The sequence below is a fragment of the Bombus pascuorum genome, chromosome 2 (assembly GCF_905332965.1).
Source record: "Bombus pascuorum chromosome 2, iyBomPasc1.1, whole genome shotgun sequence".
NCBI classification, from domain to species: domain Eukaryota; kingdom Metazoa; phylum Arthropoda; class Insecta; order Hymenoptera; family Apidae; genus Bombus; species Bombus pascuorum.
Window position 1 is genome coordinate 17972852 of NC_083489.1, and position 19020 is coordinate 17991871.

The 19020-nt window shown below is 47.8% G+C and overlaps 1 protein-coding gene across 3 annotated transcripts in view; it reads right to left on the reverse strand.

Moving 5' to 3' along the window:
* Positions 1-19020, reverse strand: part of LOC132916788 (Krueppel-like factor 12) — a 45729-nt gene that overhangs the window by 3666 nt on the left and 23043 nt on the right. Inside the window, exons 2-3 of one of the 3 annotated variants that reach the window (XM_060977114.1) lie at positions 5806-6787; positions 5477-5536 (exon numbers count right to left, since the gene is read on the reverse strand). In XM_060977114.1, coding sequence (XP_060833097.1) covers positions 5477-5536; positions 5806-6787 — 1042 coding nt within the window. Of the gene's footprint in view, positions 1-5476; positions 5537-5805; positions 6791-19020 lie in introns of all 3 variants that reach the window. The other 2 variants (XM_060977113.1, XM_060977115.1) reach the window with 2 other exon arrangements.

The following is a 19020-nucleotide window of genomic DNA, read 5'->3' on the forward strand; positions in this document are numbered from 1 at the left end:
TACAGGTGAGCGTATTGCGGCATGCGGGTACAGTTAAAGGTCAACGCGGCATCTCTCGTAGCCTAAGGTACTTCGTACATCTATCGCCGTCGCAAAGAGCACCGCTTTGTTCTTTAATAGGTCCCTTTCCTTGGCCCAACTACCGATGAATCGTGCACCACCGCTGCTGTCTCGACCGATCTCGCCCCCTTACCTCGCGCTTCCTCTCTCCGAATCTCTGGAATTCTCTTCGCCGTGCGCTTGCAACCCATCGCGTCGTCTCCCTTTCGCCCCCTTTTCTTCTCTTTCCTTTCAATCGATACCATTCAACGCGCCACGCTTCCTCCTTCGTGTCCTCTTTCACATACGCCCTACCCTTACTTGCCTTTTCTACATACGATTCTACATTTAATCATCGATCGACCATTTTTTCACCGATAGTCGTCGAAACGGAAAGAAAGCAAACGAATCCGTCGAATAAATTGTAAACGTGTAAATACCGATTGCACGAACGATAATCATTCTATTTATTCGCATTCCAATTACCCGTACTAATTAACTTGGCGGAACGTGTCCTTTCACGGCTGACGCGGGAAACGCTATTTAGACGAGTTTCTCCGAGTCGCGTCTGTTGTCAACAAACAGGTATGTGCTCGGAACTCGCAGACAAGGATCCCACGATCGCTCTTGGTCGCTCGAGTATTTTACAGCTTTCGCGCATTCCAGTGATAGTTCTCGCGAGCTATGCCGAACGTTCACGAATTCGGAATTCGACGTTGATAAGTGGACCGAAGAAAAAAGCAAACAGGATTGGACGAAAGGCGATAAAAGGCATTTTGGTAAGGCCGTATTGAAAGTGGTCGGAGACACGTGGAATCTCGGCACGGAATCGAGAAAATCGTTTGGGGCGGCAATAGAAGTAAGCATCGGAAAATAACGAGCGAGAAGACTCGATAGCTGAGAAATACGCCCACGCATGCCGGTGACTCGTTCTGCCGTATGGAACACAGCTCGGTCTCGCTATGGAGACGACCCCAACCGGTCTTAGCCACACGCACGACTCCCATACAATAATCGGTATTACCACCACGAACGGCATCCATTCACGGTATTGCTCGTTCATGAGAATTCCGCGGCGATTTCTTCGAGACATCGTGTCCGCGTCGGCTGCACCGAAGAGAAAAGACCCGAACCAGCTTTCCGGTAATAGCTTTTTTCTCTCGTTGTCTAGCCGTGTCTGTCGCGTGCCGTGTCTTCGTATCGTAGCATCTTCGGCGACACGAGTCTCGTTGCGAGATTTGCGGCAATCGATCTATCCTTCGAATGGAGAATTAATCGTACCGTTGAAAATGTACTGGCGATCGAGAGAAACGAAATAGAGCGATCGAAGGACGATGACAACGACGTTAACAAGGACGATACACGTTGCACGCGTGTCGTCATCTAATCGACAAGTTACTCGTATTAAGTCATTCGATCAATTACTCTCGGATCGTGGTTGGGACTGAGTCCAGTTTTTCACGCTTTCAGCGAATAACACGAGTTTAACGCCAATTCCGTTTTTGCCCGACGACCGTGTTTTTCCCAGCGATGTTCAACCAGACGTGTTCCCGCTTCACGGCATGAGCTCCATCTCGAGAGCAGATACTCGTCGCGTTACTTTATGTGTCTTTTTGCAGCATCGTTGTCGCGACTTTCTACGCAACAAAATGGAAATAGGAAACGAAACAGCGATCGTCTCGAGACTCGATCGGTTCATCGTATCCGTGTGTCTACCCGGTCGGTACGAATTTTTACGATGTTGATAACGTTCCAGATGGAAGGTATCGTTGAATCGCGTGTGCCCGTTGGCTCGACGACGCCTACGAACCTCGAGGCGTCCCCGTTAATTTCGGATCACTTTCACCGCGGTACGGTGTCTGGCATTCGCAGCGTCTCACGATCCCCAACGGTCTCGTTCTCGAAACTCGTACGGTATAAACCGTACATATCCGCGCAGCGGTTCTGCTTCTCTTTCTCTTTATCGTTTCCTCGTAAGTTCGATTTTCGTCGGTCGCTCGTTCACGATCGGGAAACACCGTTAGAAGCAGCGATCGCGAACATTTCGCTGCAAGAGACCGATCGTTGGGTTTTAGAGGCGGCGAAACGACAGCGGACAAACACGCAGGCTAGAAGGTTGCCAAAGTTGAAAGCATGGATGAGGCAGGAATGTTGCTCGCCTCGTGTTCGCGCACCCTACACCGTGAGACTTAGCCTCGCATACGTGCCAATCGGTTGTCTCTACATACGCGCGAGTGCTTCTACCGTCCACGTATTGGTACTTGGTCGGTAAGTATGTATACACGCGCGTAAAGTCGCGTCGCGTTGCCTTGCGTTGGCTTGCGTGTTCCTTCCACGATTCGACGTGCAACCAACACTCTGACCTCCAGCGAACGTATCCACGCGTATAAGTGCAGCGCGCGTCCATATCATTTCGAATATCGCCACACTCTCCTCCAGTTTCCTAGCTAAGAAGATGACCGCTTTTGTCGGCAAACTAGGAAATTAACCTTTATTTAACAGATATAACCGATGAGAACGTTACACGAGTAGAATGATCGGCTGCGAATATCGCGGGGAACGGTACGCGCGCGTTTCATCCCACGTACTTACTTACGTGTGGCTCGTCTTACGAGAGTTTCTCGAACCTTCCACAGTTTATGCATGCCTCGTCCAATGAGACTAGAATTTTCGTTGCGACAGATGGTATTTTCAACGAGCGCCATCGAATCGTTTCAGAATGACTTTGAGAACACCTTTGAGAACGTCTCGTTCGCTCGTTCTATAGCGGTACACAGCTCTGTAATTTTGATAACACATATTGCAAACGAACGAGAACGAACAACTGCTCAAGGTTGTCTCGCGCGAAACCCTGAAATCGGTGAACGAGCACGAAATTTTCCTATTAACAAGCACGCAACGTGTACAGCTTACACGCGGTATAACGCATTCGAATACATTAGTAGAATACTAATATCGTAATACCTTCGCGTTGATCGAAGAATCGGGCGACGCGACGCGACGCGCTGTTCGTTCACGACCGGTCGAACAATCCTCGAATATAGACGTTCCATCGTGGACGGTATATAATTTACGAGCGATCGGCCGATATTCTTTTCTGAACGCACGGAATAGCACGGGACCAGACGCCATGGGACGAGATGAGACGGTAACGGGACGGGACGGGACGGGACGGGACGAGAGAAACGCATACGCACGTGTACGCGTATTTACATGCGCGTGTGTGTCGAGGTGCATCGGACCAGAGGACAAGCGCCCGTGAAAGCCAGGCTCGCCGAGACCTATGCGCGAGCGGTTCGACGTTGCGTTCGTTCATTCAAGACGAGAGCCACGTGCCCGAGGCTCCAGATCCGACAACTACGCCACTGCTTTACCCCTTGCGATTCACCTTTCGGATTTCAACGACCGATCGCATTCTCGCCTTTCCTTTCTTCTGCCTCGTCTCGCGATCAATTTTTACTTGCCTCGAATTTCAAGCTGCCTTTTCCTCCGCTACGCGATCATCGCGATTTCTATGAAATCTCTGTCCTCCCAATTGGAAAATCGACGAACGGACGTCAAGATATACGCGCGGCATTTCGACGAAAGTAAACCAGGATAAATCGTACCTACTCTCTGGAGTCTGTCGGGAAAATTGACGCGCTACGGAAAATTCGACAGACGGACGAGGCAGAGAGGGAGGGGGAAGGTAGAAGTAACCGCGTACTCGGATCGACTTGATCGGACGGAGATCGTCGAAATTTTGCTGCGTTGGTCGAGTTGCGTGGTTCGAAACGCAATTGAAAGATTCGCGTACTCGATGACGAGTTACCGCAAAACCTCGACGTATCAATTGGAAAGTGGTACATCGTGGTTCGAACGCCTTTGGCAGGCATTCCGCGATAGCTTGTCGAGCAGGCACGCGTGCATTCGTCGTCTCTCTCTCGTCCTTCCTTCTTCGCGCGAGCCTATACGCGTCTCTGTACGCGCGTACATACGTCCGCTTTCGCGTTCGTGTTTACACAGAAGAAGACGAGCGTACGTCGAATTCGCGCGCCAATTTTCCCGCTTCGAACCGATGTTACGTGCTTATGCGTCTCTATCGCCGAGATTTTGACTATCCACTGGTCGAGCAACGTACACGAAAGCGCACTTTTTACCATTTATTCGGTATTTCTCGACAAATCGTTATGTTGCAACGTCGATTTCTCGGAATTTGCTAATTTCGAAGAAACGACATCTTGTCCCTCGATATTCTAATCGATGGTTTCGCGCGACTTGCTGCGTTTCGTTCGTGAAAAGGCGCGTTAGCAGAGAAACGACGTAGACATCGGGGTAGACGAAGAAGGACGAAGAAGATTCGATTAGACGTAGTAATCGTCGATTTTAACCGTTTGAGACGCAAGCAGTGCTGTTTAGATTTTGTATGGAAAAGTCCGAGTATATTTGAACGGGCGACTCACAGTGTTTTGTATTTCATTATTTTTATCGAACAAAAGTCGAAATATTTATAAACTGATAGTAGGCATATATAATAATATAGACGTATTTCATAAACCTAACAAATCTGACGAGCGCTATTGCGCCGTTTGTTTCTCTTCGCTATCGCGCTGCTGTTGATATTTCGACCCTGTTTTTTCAAACAGTCCTGCGACTCAAACGGTTAAAGGCAAACGTTACGAAGAAAGAAGCTTTCGGGAAACTGAAACGCGTGCAAATTTCGTTTACAAAACGGACGAGACTCGTGGAGCGTGTTTTATGCTTTTTCGTCGATACGCGATAAAACAGATAAAACAAACAGACGCGACTTGACGCGACGGTGATGCAGAAACATCGATGCCCGGTCAAGCGACGACGACGGAAGAACACGCAACAACAGCTTTGGAGAAGATTGCGCGTGGCGTGGCTTTAGCAGACAGCCAGAAACCCCTTTCATGCTCGACCGTGTACAAATACACGTAGGTGTAGGTACGAGCGCGTTAGCGAGCAGTGTGTTTGGATATGGACAGGATGTGGGTCGCTAGCTCGAGTCTACGAAACGGAGTGTCGCATACCACGCTCCGTGCGTTCCTTATACGTTTACATATGATAGAGATTCCTTTGCGCGACACCGCGCGCACGTACAGAAAGATCGGAGACTCTGCGAAAGCGAATATACACTGTATACGAGAATAAGATAGATAAGGTAAAACAGAGGGGACAAGAGAGACGAACGAAGACGAAGGTTAAAGGAAGAAAGAGGCTGGAAAGAAGGAGAGGCTGCGAGAACCGCGCCCTGCCCACGCCGAGCGCTCGACCTCGCGCGCTTTCAAACGTTTCGTTTCGCTCCGCGTGGATGAGCTACATATCTAATTTCCACGCTCGTTCCTTTTTTCCATCGACATGCCGTTTTCCCCTAAAACGCAGCTCGAACCGTTATCCGGCAAGCTCGCACGTTCAGCGAAAGCAGTCGACTTACCTGTGTGTATCCGCTGATGCGCCTTTAAATGCGAACTCTTCGTGTAGACCTTTGTACAACCTGCAAAACGAAATAGTTACCAATACCGTGAGCGTTGCTACCGTTTCTCTGACAATGAAAGCATCGCGTCATCCGATCGTACCCGTAGCTCGCACGCTCGACGCGTTTAGACTTCTCACAACTATGATATTATACACGTACGCTATGTACCGTATGTGTGCCATTAAGCGCCTTTAGGAGTCGGTTACCAATACATCTGCTGCGGATAAAAAGACTCGACGAAGCGTATACAAGTACGTTGACGATTACCAAAGCAACGCAACACTTACCTATGAAATCACAGTGATGAACGCGTCTCTTTTCCAGCTCGGGATTGTTTCGCCTGTTGAATTTCGTGGTGATGCTCGGGGCTTGAATCCTATGAGGAGCATTCATAATGGACGGCTGTGGATAGGGTGGAGGCGGCGTCCGCCTCGGTGGAGCCCCTATCGGAGATCCAGGATCGGAAATCGGCGGCGTGAGCGGGGAAATGTACATTAACCTAGTCATCGAGCCGTAGAGCGGTGACGTCGCGCTGCCACCGATCTGATTCCCGCCTCCGTGGTGAGTCGTCGTCGAGTCGTTGTTGTTGTTATTGTTGTTGCTGTTCCCGGTACCGTTACTGTTGCTACTGTTGCTGTTACCGTTCGCATTGGCGTTGTTGTTGCTGTTGTTGTTACCGTTGCCATTGGCGTTGTTGGCGGTACCGGTGCTGTTGTTATTGGCGCTCGTGTTGTTGTTATTGTTGTTATTATTGTTGCTGTTGTTGTTAGGGGGGAAAGTCTTGAAAGCGGCAGGCGCGGTCCGGTGATGAACAACTTGCGGGCCGGTCGGAGGGTTCGGATGACCGTTCGCGTAGCCCGACACCGAGTTCGAAGCGGGTCCTTCGAGAAGGTGCAAGGTCGGTGGCGGAGGTAGCGGCTCGGTTTTGATCTCGACAGGCGACAATACCGGCGACGAGACGTCGTCGGTTTCCATTTTGACGTGCGACTGCGAGCCCAGCATGTCGGCGTTCTCCGGGTCCAGTTTTTGTATACTCGAGGTGATATCCTCCCAGAGCGGCGGCCTAAGGAACACATCGTCGTCGTTTCCCGCCGGTTGACTCCTCGACGAGACGAAGCTCGCCTGCGGTCGACACACCGGCCCACCAACCTCGAAGAAGTCCTCCATTTGCACCGAGGACTCCCTCGGCTCCTTCTCCGGGTCATCTTCGTCGAGCTTCTGCAGTCGGTCGAGATCCTGTCTACATAGCAAAGTGTCCAGGTCCGATGTCTGCTGGAAATAGAAGACGGACAAAGTCGAGAATACGAGTGGAGAGTTTCAGTTGCGTTTGCGCGCGATTTTGCACCATCACGATGCTCCGTCTTCGCCTGGCAATGTCGAATCGTCGCTTGCGCGAATCGAAAGCCGAACAAGCAAATAGCGCGATGGGTCGGGAAGGACGATATTTGGGGCTAGTCGGAGCCGGTGTAGCTTAAGCAAGCAGCAAACAGGTAAACAAGCGGGTGACTTGCGATATGCTGATTCACGAAAGCGCATGCGGCACGTTGTTCTCGGTTAATATGCAACGACCGCATCGAGGGCTGTGCAGCATGAGGTCTCCCACACTGCACGCCTTCGTATGCCAGTTCTATGATGCATATAACGACTGTATAGCACAGCCGAAGGGAGAGAAGAGGAGACGAAAAGAAAGAAAGGGGAGTAGAGACAGCACAGTTTCGTCTCGAAGATGGGAGGGAGCGGGCCAATGCCGCGTCATTCTTTGCATGATTTGTACACGCGCAACGCGCGCCGCCCTCGTGCGCCGTTCTGTGCGGGCCATGCTGTGCCTCGACTTGCCTTTGCCTTGCCTTGCCTTGCCTTGCCGTGCTCTCCACGCTTTCGACGACTGCTCGTACTCTGCTCGCTCAGACCGCATAACATTCCGAATATTTTAATGCGTCGCTATACAATCGCTATATGTAACGCCCCTTTCGCGCCCCCTCTATCTCTCTTTCTCCTCTTCCTTTCACCTGGATACGTGCATCAGCAGTGGCTTTATCATTTTCACGCCGGTTCGATAAAATACGATGCCTCGGAAAGTGGACGAAGGACGAGGCACAAGGTACTTACCTATATGTTTCTATAAGCATAGAAACGAGATCAGGCTGGCGTACACTTTGAAAGTTCAGCCCAAAGAATTTCGAAGCACCTCGTCAGGCTCCGTTACGACGCGGATCGAAAGAAACGGTATGGAATACGTAAGGTGAATTTTTAAGCGTCATCCTCGTGGATCGGATTTCTTATCGAGGCGTAAAGAATTCCTATTGCATAGCGTTCGCGGTACACCGATGCGAGATCGCAGATAAAACAGGTTGAACTTGCCCCCGATTCTACCACTTTACCGCGATTAAGTAATTACGAAGAGCGACGTAGAACCGGAAAGATTCGTCGCAAATGAGTATCACGCGCTAGACACGAAACAAAAGTATCAACGAGATACGAATTGGCAAATATCGCGAGTAAGTTGGGAACTGTTGTTTGGCAAATGAGGAAATTTTGCATGTTTTAACGCGCAGCAACGAAGCAAGATCCATGATGAAGTTGACACGATAAAGAGCCGAAGCCCTTTTAGGACAATATCGAAGGTAGAAGATAAAAGAAGATCGCGATGATGGAAGAATGGATGAAAAAAAATCTCATTGGAAATTTTTGAACGATTCTGGCTCACCGTCCGGCAAGCTTATATAGTGATTTATGAATTATTTACACAATGAATTATTCATCGTCGGAAGATTGGTATACTCGCAACACTCGATCGTACCTGATATGCAATTTGAAAAGGAGTTTGTAGCGAGGTACGATATGCGCGCTTGCGCGCGAAACATTATATTTAAATGCCATATCGTCTCGACCAGGATGGATGCGGGCTCTCGTGCGCGTTCATCGATAAAATAACCAGCAACGATCGCAAACTGCTGCTTTCGTCGTCCTATTGTAAAAGGAAACGACGGCGAAAACAGTAGAAAAAGGTGAAAGAGAACAAAAAGAGAGAAGGGAAATTGGTCAAACGGAAGTCCATGGATCCTCGTCACATTCCCTTCGTCTCGCGTTCTTCTTCGTCTTTGCCTGTACCTAGCGAGGCACACGCAGTTTAGAAAAACGTTGGATACAAATTTTGCAGAATCTTCGATCGACGGTGCGCTGAGTGCGACACAGGGCGGCGAAGCTGAGATTGAGACACGATTCGACGGATTATTAGGAGGAATTCGATAGTCGTTGATATTGTTTTTCGAGTGCCGCCCTTCTGCACTCTCGGTTTTCTCGTCTTTTTCTCTGGTCGTTCAGGTCGGTCCGAGCGTGTCTCTTGATTCACGCCGTCGCGTCGCGTCGGTCTCTTTTTCGCGTTGCGATAATGATAGTGCGGAGCGTGAGCAAAGTTCGTCCATCCGGCTATTAATGCGCGTAATCATAGAGTCAGGGCCGTCGGTGTTAATAATGCGTTTTCGAATCTGTCAGAGCGAGAACGAACACCCACGCAGTCGATAGATAGCGCGTCGTCATCGTAGCTGGCGTGTAAGATGAAAAACCTTTGCATCCGTGTTCGTTCGCTCGTGCCGCCTAGTATTTTTTATTCCGACCAATCGCAGCTTCGCGGCCTCGCGACTCACAAAGGAACGCGCAAGCGCACGCGCGCCTTCTGCCCCCATTTACCGCGATTCCACGATTAATTATCCAATTCGCGCACTTTCTGTCTCGAGTCTCCATAACTAACTAAATTTAAATATCTGCCCTTGAATCGAACCACATTATCGTCGATCTTGTGACATTTTACAACTCGTTCAGAAGGAAAAACATTCCGCATATGCGATTTTGCGCGGTTCCAGAAACCGAAGACGCAAAGATGTGTTGGGTTGGCAACTAAGTGATTGCGGATTTTGTCTAACGATGAAATAACAAAGTCCGCAATCACTTAATTGCCAAGCCTCGAGTTACGACGAAGGCGCGAACGTTGCTAGAGCGAACGAGGGAAACGCGCGGTTTTCCGGCTTCTCGCGTCGTATATTCTAATTATGGGAAACGAATGATGGAACGAGATCGGCAACGGTGTATCGACAGGTTTATCGTTCGGTGTATTTATCGAGTGCCGAGGCAAATGGAAGGCGAAAGATGAATGAAAAGCCGTGAGCAGGAAAGCGGCCATAGTGTTGGCGGTAACGAAGCGTAGCGCGCAGAAGCGAGCTCGCCGAATCAATCTGGCGAGGCCACACCCTCTGACCTAAAGCCGTATTATCGCGATAAATGCGCGGGCAAATGTCAGCCGTGCGCATTGTCGGCCATTTTTCTCCAAAGCTTTCGACGAACGACCTGCCAAAATCGTTGCATCGACCTCGCGCCACCGTACTCGCGTCCTCGACTATCGCCACGCTCGCTTGCGCCGCTGTCTCGTCCTCGCGTCATTTTTTTAGGATTCGAAACAGCGAACGAGCAACGCGATAGTCGACCAGTCGCTTAATGCCGCTACGAGTCGAACTCGAGGAAGTTTCTTTTTCATTCATTTAGGAGCCATCACGATGGAAATTAAGAGACGCGTAAATATCTGACTTTACAGGGAAAATCCGTGCACGTGGCTGCTACGTTCGACTGGAACAGCTCGTCTGTGACTTTGCTCCGCAGCGAACTTGCCGCTAAGATCGCGTCACCAGGACTCGAGAAAGAGGAATGCGTATGCAAGTTGTACGAAAATAATGGTGACCGTACAACAGTGTCCTTTCTCGTACGGCAAGCCGGTAATTTAGTTAAATGATGGCGCGAGATGGGCGACGCCTGTGGCCCGAACAACCTACCATTCGAGTAAGAAGAAGAAGAAGAGGAGAAAGAAAGTTTTGGGACCAAGGCGAAAAGGAAGAAACTGAGGGGGCGTGGCACAATCAAGGATTAAGTTCAGATGCAAATTTACGTTTCTCGAGAATGCCACTTGCCACGGCTCCTCCCTCGAAAATCGATCAATCCCTCGGCTCCGGTTCGCCAACTTTGCAGTTTCGACAGGCTGCCCGCGTCCTTCCTTCGTACATCACGCGCACGAATTTCATATGTAGCGGCACACGAGTCGATGGAACATTCGAATCGGTAGAGACTCATATTGTTGTGCCTTGGAGTGCCAACGTTTCGATTTGCTGGGTTTAAAGGTAAACTCCTGACAAAAACATTGTCGCCGTCAAAACTATGGGGAACAGCAATTCCAACATAGAAATTCTTCAAATTCCAATCGAAAACTCTAAGGTCCTTAATAGATGATGCTCCTTGGTATGTTACGTTGGTATGTTACCTTGTTATGTTGGATGCAACGAAACGATACATCGCGACCTCAAGATACCCACAGTCAAAGAAGAAATATCCAAATTCGGTAATAGACATAACAAAAGAGTTAACAAGCACCAAAATTCACCAGTTACTCAATTACTTGACACGTCGGATCAGATCCGCAGGCTAAAAAAACATTACCCTTCAAGATTTAAGCACTAGATTCACCTAGAATCAAGCACTTAGGATAAACAAGGATAAAACACTTTTGGGGTGAATAGGCTGTGACAGTGTAGTTTGCTGATGTGTTAGAATGAGACAGATTCTAACTGCTGGGATACTCTGCTGGATTTTTCTTCTCATTTTTTGGTCGTGAAAGAAAAATCGAAACTCCGGTCGCTGGGATTTGAACCCGGATTCCGAACGTTCGTAATCTAAGGCGCTAACCACTGCGCTGCCGTCGTTTTTTTTCTTTTTTATACTTTTATTGACCCAGAAGATGATTATTACATATGTATGGAATTCGCAATAAACAATGAATTTCGATTGTGGGGTGGATTAGGCAAAAGTACCGATACGTGACGGTACGACATAGCCATACAACATTATGTATGTCGGAATTACATTTTTTTTTTTTTTTTTGGTATTATAATTTATGATTTAGATCTAAATCGCCATAGAGCGGTGCTTATATATGATATTGTTTCTCCTTCCTATCTCTGTCCTGAAAACCTGGTCGCAAAAACAGGGCAGTTCGACGCGCTGCCGTCATCCGACACTAGTTAGTGTCGAGTGCCATCACGCCAGAAAAATTTACTTATAATTCTCAATGAGAATTACTGCAAATAAAATTCATCCAAATAAAAAGAAAAGAAAAGTGAAGTTACATTTGAACTTACGACTATTACAATTTTACCACTCGTCTCTTTAATAAACCAACGCGTATAATAATCCACCTAAGATATCATCGCCTGCGATATCGAGACAAGGCGACGTCCGTTCGGAAGATAACCAAAGGTCGCGACCGTAGAAGATGGCGAGAGCAGGAAGCTGCCAGCCAGACCGATGACCTACATATCGAATAGCCAACTTATTTCGCAAGTTTGAGTAGTTGGAACACGGGAAACGTGAATTTGCTTCGTGCTACATACAAAGGAGCGGAGTCTGTACGTACAAAGTCGTAAAGGAAGACAGCTACGTCGTTCGAATGATGGCGGAGCTAGGCGAGGCAAGGTGAGGATTTATCTAAACGACGAAAGAGAAGAAACGATAGCGGTCGACGAGGAACGGTATCGCGAAACGCGGAACAACGGCTAGAAAAGGCTACTACGTTTGACAAAGAGAGAAGGAAAATACCATTCATTCGCCTATGTAGGAATTTTCGGATTCGATGTTCGTGCAAAAGGGAAGCGTCTCTCGCCTCATCCTGGTCTCATCCTGGCTCTCTCCTCTTCTTCTCTTTCCTCTTGGCGTTCGGTGTTCGAGGGGGCTGTACTGCCGCGGACACGTAGATTCTATCTTGCCATTCAACCGCCTAGGTAATAAAACTCTCGCGTCCATTATTTACTTGCATTATCGTTACTTTACGCCCACGTGGACGCGCCACGTATTTATGGTGAAATTATTCAGCATTATTCCGCGGATATGAATAACGCGAGAGATACGACCCACCGATAGGCGGTATAATTCGCTAAATTTTCAAAAGTTCAGCAAGAGAAAGAAAGAAAGGAAGAAAGTTATTTTTTCTGCAAGGGTTTCGGTCGAGTTCGACGCGATCGCTGGAAACGACGAAGAGACGCGCGGACGACAACTGGAAGGAGACGGCGCGCGAGCGAACGAATTGCTTTCCACGAGGGTATCATTGTTCCCCATACATATTTCGTAACTAGATTGGCATTTCTGATGCAAGTCGAGCTACACTGACCTTTAAACAACTTTCTTTAGGCTACGCGTGACTTGATCTCAGAACTCGGCTTCTCGGTTGCCTCGTTCACCTACTTGATACTACGTGTTACGTGTTAGGTGGTGTACGCGCCTGTCTACACGCTCTGTGTTCCAAGTGTAAGAGCATTAAGGCCTGGAACTGCGCGATTTCCGATACCTGCCGATCGACAAATCACCTTCGAATCGAGTTATTCTTTCTTTCCTAGAACCTGCGCCGCCTCAAGATATCGCGTCTCGACAAATCGTCGTCACGCTATCGAAGGCTCCGACTATCTCGCGTGTACGATCCTCGCGGACGCGACTCCACCAGGCGAGCAAAGTTTCCGTTTTCTCGTTGCAATAAACGGACGAAGCTCTTTCGGAACAAATCACAACGCACGATACAGAAATAAAATGCTTCGCTCGATGAGAAGCACGAGTGGCTAGTTCGCAAGGGAGCGCACTTGCATCATGCACGTTACGCATAAGTTACGCAAGTTAAACGTTAGCGTATCGGCAGGTCCGCGGTGACGGCGAATTAATACATCGGTTAAAATACATCGAGGCGGAGTGAAATTAGTGCGGAAAGCAATACGTGGGATATTTAACTTCACCGACAGTATCGCAGGAAAGATCAAAATGATTGCGCAAATCCGTGTTGCAAATTCTACTAATGGTGTCTGTGTGGCCGTATTTAGATGTATAGGAGGGTTGATAAATTAGGTTCCAGTGTCCACGACGATTGTAGATCTGTTAATCCTATCGGTTGCAATTTTGCAAAAGAACCTGATTTCTGGAAAAATCCTCTTATTGGAAGAATGCAAAGGAAATTCGAAATACGCGCGTTTTGTAGATTGAACTAGCCCGGTTACCACGCCCCGTAACGCTGACCTGGCGTATACGTGACGTTACCGTTAGGCCGCCGACAAATTGCCGTGGTCGAAATTATTCGTCGGTGTTTTTGCTTTGAACGGCGCGAGACAATCGCGTTGAAGAAAATCACGCGACACGACGCGCCGCGTCTCGACGCGCTCGCTCACGATTTCACCGTAACCACAGGGCAGGAAAATTTATGCGCGCAGACCCACTGCGCTCTCCTGCCGTTAAGCGTATCATAAATATGAAACAGAGGAAACGAAAGGACATTCGGGCGACAATGCGCCGGGCGAAATAATACGTCGCACCGACCGATGTCTCCGGCTACTTCTCAGCCTGCACGCTCCGCATACCACACGAATACTCGCGTTATTACAGAGACGAAGGGAGGAAAACTGGAGGGAGGAAAAGCGAAGCGGATCGCGATATCCTTGACGTCGGATACGAAACGACGACGATGGTCGACCGGACAGTGACTTTCAGACCAGAAAATTACTTAATGAATATGGACATGCAACGCATTATGGGATATTAAAAGGCACGTGCGCACGTGCGCGCGTGGGCACATCTTCGTTGTTTCGTGCCCTCCCATCGCGCTGCTTGACAGCCGACAGTTTGCGTTGCGTTAGTCAACGCGCGACAAACCAACGCACCCCTCTCTTCCCTTAACCTTTGCATGGAGCGGTGAAGGGTCGCGCGCAAGCCTAACCGCGCAACACAAGATACCATTTCACGCTGTTTACCTACAGGAAAAGGGGGACCACGGCCGTCGATACCTGCCTCTGCCTATCATTCGAACGTAATCAAATTCTCGTCGAATTTTCTCCCCTTTCGGCTCGATCGGTCAACTATCCCGCCCCGATTCTCGTTGACGCCTTCTGGTCGGAAAGGAAACACCCAAATTAAATTGGCCCGGCTTTACGGCTGTTTCAGCCTGGAACGTCTACACGCTGCTTCTTTTTAAGAACGTAGCCCGATCGATGTGGAACGTTTCTATCGATAATTTGCGCAAGTCGCGTAGCTGATCTCCGGTTGGATATATCGTTAGGGTTTACGGCACGGCTGGTAGGCCGGTTGGCTCGCCTGCCGCTTCATCATCGATCTCATTGTTAGACGGTCGTCTCACGCGATTCGCGCATCCCGTGAATCCACTCCCCTCGTTAGGAACCACGCGTCGTATATTACACGAACATGCCGCATACTCGACAACGTATAAATCTACGCGCAAGGACAAATTGCCATTAAATCGAACCATTAAATCGAAGCGACTGGCTTTCCTCGCTCGGCCACGAAAACTCGCCGCTGCTAAGAAAAACTCGTCTTGTTTCTTTCGAATCTTAGAAGCAACGAAAGGATCGTTTAAAGTTGAAGGGGTTGCACAGAATCAGGCGGCATTACGCCGATAATTCCGTGGCGATTAAACGGCCGGCATCGTGCGTTTTAAGCGAGTGTGCTTTTTGCGCTGACCGTTTCATTATCGTACCTTATTAAATTTCCAGGTGCAGCGGTCGGATGATTCGCTGTCTCGCTTGTCCCTTGTGATCACGATCGCCGCTACTCCACGCGCACGATGATCGACGATCATGGTCGCTCGGAGGAGGAAGATTATCGTTATCGAGCCGGAGCAGTTACGCAATGACGCGCATGAGTCACTGAAAAGTCGTTGCAGGGTGATCCCTGTGGCAAAACCGGGATCACTCTTGGCAACGACGTGCCGCATTAGCGTGATTACACGCTTCGCTCGCGGACGAGTCAGCTGGTAGCGCGTTCAACTTCCGTGCTACCTGGCCATCCCCCTTGTAATTTGCACCTGGTGCTTTGATTCTATCTACTCTGTGCGCCGTAATCCCGATAATACCACCCCCGCTTCGAAGCTGTTAATACACAGGGACGCAACTTTTTCTATAGTCGCTGTTCCATTCGCTTTACACGATCGCTGTAGCTTCTTCCGTTCGCGTTCTTTTACCGCGATTCCTCATCGTTCGGTTAACGATTCGGTTAAACAGAAGGAAACGCGTTGGCCGACCAGCCCGGTACGGGTGATGCTATAAATCAAAAAATGGAAGAAACCGTTTAATCATCTTGTCGGCTCGCGGTTCGGTCGTATACGTTACAAGGATCGACTATTACGAAGGCGTTGTTGCGTTGACGAAGGCTATATCGCGGCTTTCCGCTCAGAACATCGTTACGGTCTCCCTCTTTTTACTTTTCTCTCTGTCGCTCGCTCGCTCGCTCGCTCTGTGTGTAGAAACTCACGTAAACTCGGCTGCTAACCCCCGCCGCTAATGCACTTTTAATTAATTAAACGAGCCAATGGGGCGGCCCCTATTCCTTCGTAGTCTCGTGCCGACCTCGCGTGTCGACTGTCCGCTCTAGGTGCAAACTCATCCCTCCGGAGAGAACTCCCTTTCCCACCCTCTTGCCCCATTGATCCGTCCTTTTTCACTCTCTTTCAAACTGTCCTCGCGCTTCCGTTACTGCCCGATATAACCCTAGCTTAAAAGCTTTTAGCCGACAAACGAGCCGCGCGATCCTCTTCCCAATCACGTGGATCCTTTTCTTTCCTAGCTATCGTGTCCGCTCGTGTTCGATTCGAACGCGCGTATCAATATCAATTTCAATCCTCGTTTCTTCGAATTGACTGGGAAAAAGAAAGAAAGAAAGAAAAAGGAAAAGAAAGGAAGGGTACAGGCATACCGATATTTTTTAACACTAGAACTATCACACAAGTCGAATTGACTTGGTTTACGATTTTATTTTTAAATTCCTACTTCACGTTATATCCTTTTCTCGCAATGATGTAATGACTTTCGCAACGACAACTAAAAGAATAATATAATGAATTTTATTTTGGTGTTGTATGTATTTAAACTTAAAATAATTTTGCATCGAGGCTACTTATATCAAAACCAGTCAAAATGACTGGTACTTGTCTAAACGTAAAAGGGTCCTGCAATCTGTTTATCGAACTCCAATTAACCAGTTTCTTCGTTTTGTACAACTTCCCATTTTTTAAATTTTTACTGCGAGCCATTCAATATGACGATATCAGTTACCAGGAAAATTCCGGATCGATCGCTAGATCGCTTAATGCTAACGCTAGAAATACCATAGTAGACAAAACGACTGGTTCTACAATTTTATAAATGTGTCAATCCTTGTTTAGGGATTATGGTCCCAGCTGGATTAATAATACCAAAAATGTACTACATAACATGCAATTCCTTCTGTAAAAAAGTAATAAATCAATAAATATACAAATATTCTATTTTTATTTTTTAAAATATTCTATTTTTATTTTTTAAAGACCAGTCATTTTCACTGGTTTTGATAGAAACAACTTCGTGTTAATACTTTGACTGTTACGTTGGTCATTGGTGACCGGAGCGCTTGAACTTCTTACAATTGTAAAAATTATTACAGTTAGGGTATTTTGAATATAACCGATAAATAGAAGATACTTTCAAATAAAAAGTGCGCCATTGAACGACTAAACGTTTTTATTAGAACATCAATAAAAAAAAAATGAGAAGAAATGTTGCATCTAACGATGCACTATGTTGAAACACTTTAAACATAAATGTGGCTCATCGATACAATCTGGACGATAGGTGGTCACCTTTTTGGTCCCATTCTTAGCAATTTTTCATCCTAACTGTTTAACATTTTTTTATAGCACTCTCTGCGAAATTTTCGTGCCAGGTGCGCTTGCCCTTCTTTCTTCTGCGTTTCGTCTCGCAATCTTTGTCGAATAAGTATATTTGACGACTCTGATGGACGGCACTGTGTAAGGTGCGTTGCGAGTGCCATTCTAAAATCTGATACCTCGATGTTTGTTTTTGTTGCTTGTTTATAGAGTATCATCGCGTTTGAAATTGATGTATATAACAATAACTCTAAAGCTAATTTTATATACCTCTCGAGGGTTCTTCTATGTTGTGTAGAATATGCTATCGTTCGATCTGACAAATCTACAGCACATTTTCCTCTGTTGTAATCTACCACTACCATTGCTTTATCACAAACATAATTTTTTTCCGGACCTCTACCATTTCAGCCGAATGTTTCGTCGAAATCATAAAAACAATCATAATACTGTTTGCTAATATCCTCTACGTGTCAACAATATATTCTGGACGTTTTGCTTACGACGAAATAACGAATGCGAATGGTTTTTTGAAATAAACGAAGCCTTGTTATAATATGTCGCTATCAACTGTTAGCAAGGCGCCACCAATAAGATAAACGGTGCATTGAAAAAGAATGTTGTCTTACATCATCAATTTATTATTATATTTCCATTATATGCTATGTATAATGAAAATGCTCCCGTGGCGCCCTCAGCGAAACATGTGATTTCGGCGTGGCAGTCAAAGTGTTACTATCGTTAGTTCTAGTGTTAACCTATACAAAAGCCAGGAATCTGTTAACGCGATCTTACGTTCAAATATCGATCGTTATCCAGCTTGTGCCTAGTTTACGAGCACCGCGATCGCCGCTATTACGATCATTGCCAGTTTAAGCCTATAAACCGGTTATTAAAGTTAATTACATGTATTTCAAGCTGAATTAAACGATGCGATTTCATCCGTTTCGTAGGCCGGTCTCTACTCGCAATACGATTCGCTAACCATCCTTTCTTTTCCCAACGATTTTCCTCGCTATTTACAAGCCTACTCCACCCACACCACGCTTCAACCGGAAAGACTCGCGGCTATTAGCCGCGACCGTTCACGAAGAAATTGCGTCTTCTTCTTGGAACCAAGGAAACGATGGTGCGACGAACAATCGACAAAGTAGGTATCGAAATCGAAAGACACGACGATATTTACGAGGCTAGAGAACGGCTCGGGGAGAGGGAGAGAGAGAGAGAGAGAGGGAGAGAGAGGTGACCGTTACAGTCTCGTTAATTAAATGGTTTATAAGCTTGACTAAATATTCGAATCTTTGCATTCAATTAGTTACGGGTCGCCGAGGGCGATGTCTCGAAAAGCGCGACTATACACGGTAGATAGGGTTGCTTGGGGCTGCGAGATGCAAGACGATTAGAATGAATGGCCGCCATAAATCAGGTTGCTCGTTGGAACGGACGCGACGCGACGCGGCTCGGCGCGACGCAAGGGGGTGCAAGGAGGTGCAAGGAGGCGCGGAATACGTGGACTCGGGTTAGCTCGTCCTACCGCTACCTGGGACCACCGATCCCGTGGACCTCCGCATCCCGTGCATCGTTTCACCATCACAGCTCTCCCTTTCGCCGGTTCTCTCCAATGTGCTCGCGAGCCTCGTTTGCCCCGTTTTCTCCTTTAACCGTGGCTAATCTAAAACCTACTGCTCACGGTCGCGACATCGGCCTATCCGAATAATGCTGATCCAGCGGCCGCTTCTTCCTTCGGTTCGTGTTCCTTCGGCCGTGCACGCGCTTG